A 10,672-nucleotide genomic window follows, 5' to 3' on the forward strand; every position below is an offset into this window, starting at 1 on the left:
CGCTGACCCAGAACTGTATATATATATATATATATATATATATATATATATATATATATATATATATATATATATATATATATATATATATATATATATATATATATATATATATATATATATATATATATATATATATAATATATATATATATATAATATATATATATAGTTTCGAACTTTTACTTAGTTCCTCATCACATGACCGCGTCCTCCCACTGCTTTGTTTTTAACTTTTTATATGTGGTACTTTTTTCTGTGTATTTTTTATTGTATTTTTTGCACTTTTGTATTTATTATGTTGCATCTTGAAACGTGTATTGTTACATTTTTTACCTCTGATCAACTCTGTTCATTGCATACTTGATATTATCTAGTGTGATCGTAACTTTGTTTATCGTTTCTATGGCAATGTAGTATTCCTGTAGTGCGTGTATGGTACGCGCCGGCTGACGTCCTGACGCACTTGGTGTGCGCCGGAGATGGTAGCGTGGCTGTGAATCCAACGGCGCCGGGATGGGAGGTGGAGTTATGGGTGTACATCACTTGGTGGTATGTATAAATGTGTGTACTTGTTTTATGTATTGTTATATCCTGATGAGGAACTAAGTAAAAGTTCGAAACGTTGATAATACTTACCTGCTTGGACATTCCGTTTTTGTCGAGTGCTGCCATCTGGAGTGTATATATATACACTACAAACTGCGAGCACCCACAGATTTAGCAACGGGACATCCAATAAACCACACAGGTTTAAATGCAAGCTTTCGGGCTCTTTATTTCAGCCCTGACGAAGGGCTGAAATAAAGATCCCGAAAGCTTGCATTTAAACCTGTGTGGTTTATTGGATGTCCCATTGCTAAAAATCCGTGGGTGCTCGCAGTTTGGAGTGTTTCTGTATAGAAGTTATCTGCTGAGCACCGTGGTGGACGCCGTGTTGAAGGAGGGTGCTTGTCCTTTGGACTTTTATTTATATATATATATATATATATATATATATATATATCTATATATATATATATATCTATATATAGACACTGGCTGAGGGAGGTTAATGGTTGTTGCCAGGAGGGGGGAATACATATCAGATGCTAGGGGGAATTATTTGCTGGGTGCAGTGAACAGTGTAAAATATTTCATTACGTGGGAGAGCAGTGTACCCCAGCAGTTTGGGGTAGAATGTTGGGGGGGAGTTGGTGACCGGCAATTATCAGAGGGGGATTATGGGCTGTAACTTGGGGCGAAGCAGGAGGCAGCAGGCAAGGCGACCGCAGCTGTGTTTTGTGTGCGGCAAGGGGGGGGGGATAGCTAGGGCATCGTGGGAATAGTGGCAGTGACTTGGGGAGGGGGAGTGGGCAGCAGGGGACGCGGTTGTGCCCTGTGTGGGGCCCGTGGGCTGGCGGCAGCAAGTGACCCATGGGTTACCTGCTGTGGTCGTGCGTTCAGTTGTCCTCAGCAATGTCCGATGCCTCTTCTCTTCCTGCTGTGTTGTTACACGCAGCAGCAGCCAGTTCGGGGGCGGGGTGGAGGGAGGTGGCGGTCAGCTGTGTCCGTGTACTGGGCTGGGGTGAGCGCCCGGAGTAGACCAGTGACAGTCCCGGGCAGGAATGGATGCATACGTGCAGGCAGGGTGCTGCTGCAGCTGCATCCATTCCATGTATACCCCGGTGTCCAGACAGTTCACTCTGTACCCCACGCCGCCCGCTTACCCTCCTTCCCCCACACACGGTGACGGAGCACATGTAAAAAAAAAAGTTCACGTCATGCCGGGCAGACGGCGGCATCGGTCCCCTTTAACCTCTCGGCCCCCGGTGCACTGCACCGTCTGCACCGGCGGTAGTTCCGCCTCTGGGCAGATATGATGGACCATGGCACTAGTATTCCGGCGATAGCTCGATTAGGTGAGTCGGTGCGGGTTTCAGTCCCAAGTCCACGCCAGTTTCGTACTAGGCGTGAACTGGGTGATCTCACCGAGGCGGAGGTGATTTTCTAATTATCACCTTTCGTCTGCGGCAATCCATATGCTGTACGATCTCATGGAGCCAGATTTGGTCGCACAGAAACGGGGCAATCACGCACTCACAAGTTTCCAGAAACTGTTGGGTGCGTTGCATGTTTTTTGCTTTGGGCACATTCCAGCCCACTTTGAGCCAAACATGCGGTTATTCACAGCCAACCCTCTCACGCTGTATAGCCCAGGTCATAAAGGCATTCCGCAAATTAACGACCCAGTTTATTAAATTTCCTGATCAAGACAGCGGATGGAATGAGATCAAATTTAGCTTTTTCTCAAAATGGAAGTTCCCCAGTATCTTGGGCGCGATTGACTGCACCCATGTGGCGTTCAAACCATCGCGTGCATCAGAGGAATGTTTTCGGAACCGAAAACACTTCCACTCGATGAACGTTCAGGTGGTTTGCGACCACCAAATGAAGATCACCAACCTCCTTGTGGGTTTTCCTGGGTCGGCCCACGACTCGTTCATTTTAAGCCAGTCCGCCCTGTATGCCGATTTCGAGCACGGTCGAATGCCGGACGGCTGGCTGTTAGGTAAGTATTTTATTTTTTTTGGTTTTTATTTGTCTTCAAATCCAAACATTGTTTATAATGTAAATATTTTTTTTTTGGTTTCCATAGGTGATGCGGGTTACCCCAACAAGGACTGGCTCCTGACCCCATTATCTGATCCTTTGGGTGAAGCTGCTGAAAGGTACCAAAAGGCTCACACGACAGCGAGGGCAGTAATTTAGCGAACCTTCGGTGTCCTTAAAAGCTGGTTCAGATGTTTAGACATGACCGGTGGAGCCCTTTTATACTCACTGGCAAAGGTTTGCGGCATAATAAATGCATGTTGTATTCTACACAACATTTGCATCGCAAACAGTTTGCCGGTGACCGTGGATGCTGAGGTTTTCCGGCATGGGGACCTTTCAACAGCTTTGCTCGAGGGCATGAATGAACGAGATGATGCGAGAGCTCGACTCATCCGGTCGTATTTTGCCCACTGTGAGTATTTTTAGTCCAAAGTTTGTTACTTGTTTGATTAGTTTTTATGATTTTGAACTCTTTTCCTTAATTTATGTTTTCCAGAGTTCCGTTTGGGCATGTTGGTTTGTTGGCCTGTTGCCGTTTTTTATTCCGTTTCTGATGGTTGTTTTCCTGTGTTGTGGCTGCTTGCCGGTGTGGGTGCGTGACTCCTTTCCCAGGGCTACTGTGCAGTTACCCGGTGAGTATCGCTCCTCCCGGGGAAAGGTGGGGAGGGTTTGGGCCCTGTTAGGTGTCACTAACCTCTTCTTTCTTCTCCACAGCCTATTCCTGCTTAATACCTTTGCAGGACCCTAAAAGCAGCTGGATCCTGTGTGCAGTGGATGAACCCCTGATGTGTGATTGCTGTCAGGTGTGGGTGTGTGACTCCTTTCCCAGGGCTACTGTACAGTTACCCGGTGAGTATCGCTCCTCCCGGGGAAAGGTAATTAGGGTTTGGGCCCTGTTAGGTGTCACTAACCCCTTCTTTCTTATCCACAGCCTATTCCTGCTTAATACCTTTGCAAGATCATAAAAGCAGCTGGATCCTGTGTGCAGTGGATGAACCCCTGATGTGTGATGGCTGTCAGGTGTGGGTGCGTGACTCCTTTCCCAGGGCTACTGTACAGTTACCCGGTGAGTATCGCTCCTCCCGGGGAAAGGTAATTAGGGTTTGGGCCCTGTTAGGTGTCACTAACCCCTTCTTTCTTATCCACAGCCTATTCCTGCTTAATACCTTTGCAAGATCATAAAAGCAGCTGGATCCTGTGTGCAGTGGATGAACCCCTGATGTGTGATGGCTGCTGTCAGGTGTGGGTGCGTGACTCCTTTCCCAGGGCTACTGTGCAGTTACCCGGTGAGTATCGCTCTGTGGTGCACGGTGTACGAAGGAAACGGGTTCCCCTTACGTTGCCTCTTCAGGGGCGAAGACTGGTTTGAAGAGAAGAGAAAAGAAAATTGCACGGTGGATGCACACCAAAAGAGATGATTTATGTAATCATTTAAAACTTAACCTTTATTGTTAGTTATTCTTAAAATATTAAGAGGAGAGCCGGATATCCGTGTTCTTATATACGGAACTGCGGGTCCGGGTCCACTCCGCTTATATGTGAAATTGATAAGAAATTAAAATTGGACATACAGGTCACACATACATATAAGGTGAGGTGCTTACGCACTTTTGAAATAAGATAGTGTGTGGTTAAAGATTAAAAGTGTTCGCCAGACTTGTTACTGTGTTCTAGTTATTGCTGTACGGGTGATATCTTCTTTTATTGGTTGGCGGTTATTATGCTTTTTTCTGTAGGACACTGGAATTTGGATATAGGACAGTTCAGTGTTCTTGGGGTGTTGGTATCAGATATACCTATATTTTGTCCCTTTTGTGTGTCTCTCTTTTTCACACTCGTATCACGGTGATGTCGCTTGGTGTCTTGATTATACCTATTGTTTGTGCGGTATGCACTTTGACACCTTTCTTTTATCTGGCCTTGGGTAGAGGGCGGGTGGTCGGGTATAGTTATATTCGGTAGTGTAACGTATTAATAACCTTTTACAGGAGTCAACTGCTATCTGGTAGTCAGGGAATTACTTTAGGTCTTTGTCTTGTATGGATAGTTAATACATAGTGTTACATACACCTGGTCACTCTGGTTCTTATAAATGTGACTCTCCCGGGTCGTGCTACCCTATGGATAGTTGGTAGCTGTTTAATTACAGGTTATGTCCTGCTTTAAATGCGCTGTCTTCCACCACTCTCTCTACATAGGTCTTAATTCAGGGTCACCGTATACCATTAATATTCTCTTTTTTCTGCACGGGGTTTTGTATATATTTTTAGGTATTAAAGTTATTTATTTATTGTCCTATCCAATCCCTTAATGGGTATTGATTCCAGTTGGGGGATTTAATACAGTTTTTGGGGTTAGTGGTCCATTTTCAGTATTCCACTGCCATCTAGTGGCTTTAATTGGGAAATACTGGGATCAGTTCCCCTATGTTGTGGGTAGCTACCACCTTAGTTAGATATGAATACTGAGTTGCTAATAAATATTAGTAAATGGGTTATATTCCCATATTTTATTAATCAGGCTTCAGTATTTAAGTGGTTTACCCAGTATGTGCATTTATTATTTCATGCAAGTTGGGTCTCACTTTAGCTGGTAATCACATTGGGCTTATGTCGCCCTGTTATAACTGGTGGTTATGCTTCAATGCTTAGATGTATTAAACCTGGCTTCTGCACTCAATTGTCAGTGCAGGCTAAGTCTCACTTATGGCTGAGCCTGCTCCCACAATCCCCTCCGTTTTGCCCTAGTATCACACACTGTACAGCATTTTAACATTCATTCCTTTGTAAATTCACATAGTTAGATACACAGTAACAGAGGTCAATAGTTCACACGTGTTTCACATTCAAGCTTCCTCAGAACTGCCTCTTCAGGGGCGACTCAGGTTCATCCGTTCTTCTGTTCCCGGTGGACCGGAGAGGGACACTTCAATGAAGGGGACACGTTCTGCAGTACAACTCAAATTTATTGTAAATTAGGTGTAGCCTCTGCCCACTGACCCTCACAGCACAGCAGTGGATAAGGGTTAAGGCACGTTGGCAAACAATAGACAGTCACAAACAATTATCCTGATAATTCGCAACTCTCAGGTACAACAACAAATCGCCTATGAGCCCAATAGATCTTGAAGGCTTCACGTGTTAAAGGTACCGTAGCGGCGCTCTGGGTCAAACACCCCCGCTTTTCTGTTACTACTGGGTTGAGTCGACACGGTACCGCCAACATTGAAGGCTACCTTTTAAATATGTGCGCATCAAATCTTACATAGACAGGTCACATCGACAGTGATAATAGTAAGAAATAATTTATATAACTGGTGCACCAGTGTACCTCCTAACTATGAACCTGCGGTGACGTCACCTTAACTGTAACTTAGTCCCGGACAACTTCTGCACAGGGCGTTGGAAGGAATGTCAGTCCCGCCGATGATCCGGTATCAACACTGGCTCCTATATCCTTTAGGGCAAAGGGCCGTTAACAGGGAGTAGGTTAAACGAGGTCCATGAAAAAGTTACGCTTGCCAGCAAAAGAGGGGGTAATCCGTGGCTGGCCACAAGATGGCGCTGTCCTCTTACAAACTGAGGGATTCCTGTTACCACATGTGTCCTAAGCAAAGTACAGGGTCTGCTATGGGCAGTCAGCCCAAATAGGATGTCCTGGGACCCCTGATGTCTCTCCTGCGCAGGGGAGTGTCCAATGCTGGCAGGCAAAAGCAAAGTTGTACTTGGGGCACGTTCCCCTACTGGGCTGGGGACATGTTACTGCCTGGCGCGGTGGGGCTGACGGGTCGGTGTGGACACAGGTGTGATTAGAGGGTGGCTGCGTGTAAGGGCCAGGCTGAGAGTCAGTACCTTTTTTCTGGACACAGTTGCAGGCTCCTGCCCGTCACGTGCTCCCGCTCCCGATGCTCTGCTCTCGGTACAAGGGCTCTGGAGGTCCTCTTCTTCCGGCCAGGAGCACACTAGTGCGGGCGCCGAAGCGTTGCCGCACTCCGTGGCTCCTCCGGTCCCTCGGCTGACTGGTGCTCTCTCTCTCCCTCTGCGTGCGGGCGGCAGTGATGTCACTCCCGGCTGCTGTCGCCCGCTGTGCTCGTCCCGGCTATCTCCTGCTGCCGCTCGGGTCTCAGCTCCTGCTTCTCTGCTGAGCCGCGCGAAGTGGGGGGAGCTGTCTATCACCCGGCGAGACCCCTCTGCTGCCGCACGTGTCTCAGCTCCTGTCTGTGCGCCCGTCGGCTCTTTCTCTCCTCCGGCCTGCACACCGCTCTCTGTTCCCGGTCACTGTCCTGCCGGGCACACAGCGCTTGGGGTGGGCGCGCAGCACTCCTCTCACTACACGTGAGCCCCTCTCCTCTCTCGTGCCCCGCACTTCCTTCCTCTCTCCCCCAGCCAATCCGCACCTTCCTTCTCAGGCTGTCACTCAGGATTGCTGCTGCGGCAGCAGTCCATTAACCCTGCATGTCCCAGCCTGCTATACTATTGGGGGAAAGTCTTTTAGGGGCTGCCAGGGCACCACAGCTCCTCCTGGGGAAAGGTGGGGAGGGTTTGGGCCCTGTTAGGTGTCACTAACCCCTTCTTTCTTCTCCACAGCCTATTCCTGCTTAATCAGTCACCAAACACTAACCCCTTCTTTCTTCTTTGCAGTTTCTTGTGCTGGTCTCTGGCCGGGGAGGTCTGCTCCGTCTGGTCTGCTGTGGGTGAACCCCTAAAGTGTACAAGACCTGCTGGACCAAAGGGTGTTCCTGCCAGTCTTAACGCATTCCTTGAAACCAAATCTCTGGTGAGTATGGACCCACTTGTCTATCCTGTATAAGTATGATGCCTGGTGTGGGGGTTAAGTAATGGTGATTGTCATCAATAAATTATCCAAGTTGATTAACCTCTCATCCGTGAAAACACTGCATGTCAAATGTAATATGGCTAGTTTGAGTATTTGTCAGATTTTGGGAGAGTTTACACATTTATTTGAAAATAGCGATCAACTTAACTGCAAAACCAAGTTGATTTGACCATGTAATTCATTGCTTCTTCTTAACAATGGGAAAACTCTCCCAAATTCACTCACTTTCTGAAACTATCACCCTATTATATTTGGCCCAGCAATTGTCTTTTTTGCTCAGTCGACACTGTCATGAGACAGCGGTGATTGCTCCAAATATTTCACTGACACACCTTCAGAAATCTTTTTTGTGGATTTTGCAACAACAATGGTGAATTTGAAAAACAGCTTAGAAGCAGGAGTGTCAGTGAAATAGTAACCATGAAAGCTGTGACTGTAAACACGCACCAATCTGGAAACTCCCAGCCTGACTGCATTTTTAAAAAAAAATCATTATTTACTAATTCTCTAACACTGAACTTTATCATTTATTTCAGGCGCTTCAAAAGAAAAGATTCACAACTGAAACATGAAATTACACTGAACTTAAACCTTTATAATAATATTACTAATGAATAAAGCACAGTCCATTTATTTGAAATACTTTATTAAAATTTATTACACATATGTTAAAGTTCAAATAAATTATTGAGCTTGCAAAGATTATCCCGGTGTCAATTATTCATCTTTGCTGTCGGTATGACCTGCAAAAAAGGAGAGCAAAAATTTAATATAGGTCTAAAGAACCTGCTTGGGGACAAGAAGTCACTTGGAAGATGTGGGCACCGGTGCAGAGTAGACGTTGTGGTTACGCACAAGCCAGCCACACTTCAAATGCGTCTGGCCTGTGCGATAGCACAAGGGCCATGATTGGGGACAAGAAGTCACTTGGAAGTTGTGGGCACCGGTGCAGAGTAGCCGTTGTGGTAACGCACAAGCCAGCCACACTTCAAATGCGTCTGGCCTGTGCGATAGCACAAGGGCCATGATTGGGGACAAGAAGTCACTTGGAAGTTGTGGGCACCGGTGCAGAGTAGCCCAGGGGCGTAACTATAGCACCGCAGCCCCCGCCACCGCGGGGGGCGCTGTGCATGTGGGGGCGCCGGGGGCTGCGGTGCTATAGTAACCCCCCCCCAATCCCCCGCAGACTTACGTATCTTGCTGGTCCCGGCGGCTCCGTTCTTCTGATGAGGACCACAACAAAATGGCTGCCCCCATATAGCAAACAGCTCTCTGAAACTGTCTGCTGTACGGGGGCGGCCATTTTGTGGTGGTCCTCAGCAGATGAACGGACGGAGCCGCCGGGACCAGCGCGATAGGTAAGACTGCGGGGGAGGGGGTTAGCATAGGTGACGGGGGGGTGCTCGACGGGGCGGGGGGGTATGGGCGCCCCCCCCCCTATCGGCGGGGGGCGCCCAAAACGTAGCTACGCCACTGGAGTAGCCGTTGTGGTAACGCACAAGCCAGCCACACTTCAAATGTGTCTGGCCTGTGCGATAGCACAAGGGCCATGATTGGGGACAAGAAGTCACTTGGAAGTTGTGGGCACCGGTGCAGAGTAGCCGTTGTGGTAACGCACAAGCCAGCCACACTTGAAATGCGTCTGGCCTGTGCGATAGCACAAGGGCCATGATTGGAGACAAGAAAGCAATTAGATTTTAGAGTGTGTGCTTGTATATTACTCACCAATAGGCAATGTACATTTGGCATCCTCCTGGTTTGTTATTTCAAGCTGTGACAATCAATTTTCAATGCACCACCACTGTAGAAATAAAATAACAAAAAAAGGTGAATGCACTGGGTTTAATTTTGCTAAATGTTAGAAAATTGTTTAAAGTTTGCATTGCAAGGGTAAAAATGTGGGATCAGATTGCTCTTTTTATGGCCCATTATTACATCCACCAAATGTAAGGAGCTTTCATCATTTCCCAACAATTCGCAATGCATGCACGCGCATGCATTGCATAACTGTTACGCCCAACTCCTTTGTGAACACAGCTGTAAAATTAATTTGCAATATATGAAAAGACAAACTGAAAGTAGGAGAAAAGGGGGCATGGCTTGGACGGCCAGGTGAACAGACCTATCCTTCAGAGCTCCCCTCTACAGATATCCTGTATAACAATCCTGCGACCGCTTCAGTGCTCCTGGCTTATCGGAGCTGTGGGGGAACCTCCTGGCAGCGCTCCGGTTCTATCAGAGTCGGGACCTGGCCACCCGGTACTTCACTATCCCTCTCGCAGTGGTGGGGTGCAGCGACAGTGTGTGTGAACCGGCGCCATCTTGCTGCTGCGGCTACACACGGAGACTGAGCCTCGAGGCCCTGTGCAGACGCGGTTCTACCTGGACAGCCTCGTAAGAGCACCACTATATTGCCGCGTCTCTGTCAGCCACCTACAGAGCCTAACATCTCCTATTACTAGGACCTGGGTGCAGTTCTGCCGTGTACTGTGGACACCGGGTGGGGACCGCGGCCATCTTGCCCTGGATATCGACGTCAGGTGACATTTCTGACTTCTACTCTTTGGGTGCGGGCCTGGATCCCTCAGCCATCCCATATCTACATTGGGGCACTTTACGAGAGGCGCTCTCTGTTCTGGCCGAGACAAAGGGGGTGTGCTAGCCACCCCTGCTTTCTCCTCAATCCTCTTAACTGTGAGCCTGCCTTTCTGCTATTGTCACCTCCGTATAGCAGAAGAAAATGGGAAACCAGCTGCACCAAATTTTGGAGGCCATTACTGCCTCTACCTCTAGGCTCCTTACTGCGCTCTCGGGCATATCCAGGGACAGTTATTTTCCCTCTACTCCCCGTGAAGCGTATGGAACAACACCTGAAGATGTGCATGTTAGCCTTGTGACCCATGCAGCTATAACCCCTGTGGCTCCTGCGTCCATATGTGTTCAGGGCATGCACCACCAGGACCATCCAATTCTCAGCAAGGCCCTGTGGAATACTTTGCTATACCATCCTGCACCCCTAGCAGAGCCCCTTCAAATAACCTACTTACGGCTTCTGCTACAATCACCGTTTTGGATCTGCCATCTTAACTGCTCTGGAACTCACCCAGGTGATATAAGTCTTCACTGCACTGGAACTTATGCTCGTGATGTAGGCTCTCCCTATCTTGAAACCTACACTGGTGATGCAGGCCTTCACAAATGCGGAACTTCACCTGGTGATGAAAGTACTCACTATCTTGGAA

At 47.8% G+C, this 10,672-nt stretch overlaps 1 protein-coding gene across 2 annotated transcripts; it reads left to right on the plus strand.

Annotated features, from left to right (window-relative positions):
* Positions 1–1,349: 1,349 nt before the first annotated feature.
* On the plus strand, positions 1,350–8,107 carry LOC146051494 (uncharacterized). Of its 2 annotated transcripts, XM_083167884.1 has the most exons (7): positions 1,351–3,006; positions 3,091–3,226; positions 3,309–3,443; positions 3,526–3,660; positions 3,743–3,880; positions 7,235–7,370; positions 7,967–8,107. In XM_083167884.1, exons 1-6 carry the CDS (start codon positions 2,956–2,958, stop codon positions 7,297–7,299), a joined length of 660 nt encoding a protein of 219 aa, XP_083024010.1. In that variant the 5' UTR covers positions 1,351–2,955; the 3' UTR covers positions 7,300–7,370; positions 7,967–8,107. The 2 variants fall into 2 exon arrangements, with proteins under 2 accessions (XP_083024011.1, XP_083024010.1); XM_083167885.1 differs by lacking the exon at positions 3,309–3,443 and having other exon boundaries at positions 1,350–3,006.
* Positions 8,108–10,672: the final 2,565 nt, after the last annotated feature.

This window comes from Crinia signifera, unplaced genomic scaffold (genome assembly GCF_055691185.1).
Source record: "Crinia signifera unplaced genomic scaffold, ASM5569118v1 HAP2_SCAFFOLD_100, whole genome shotgun sequence".
Taxonomy (NCBI): Eukaryota; Metazoa; Chordata; class Amphibia; order Anura; family Myobatrachidae; genus Crinia; species Crinia signifera.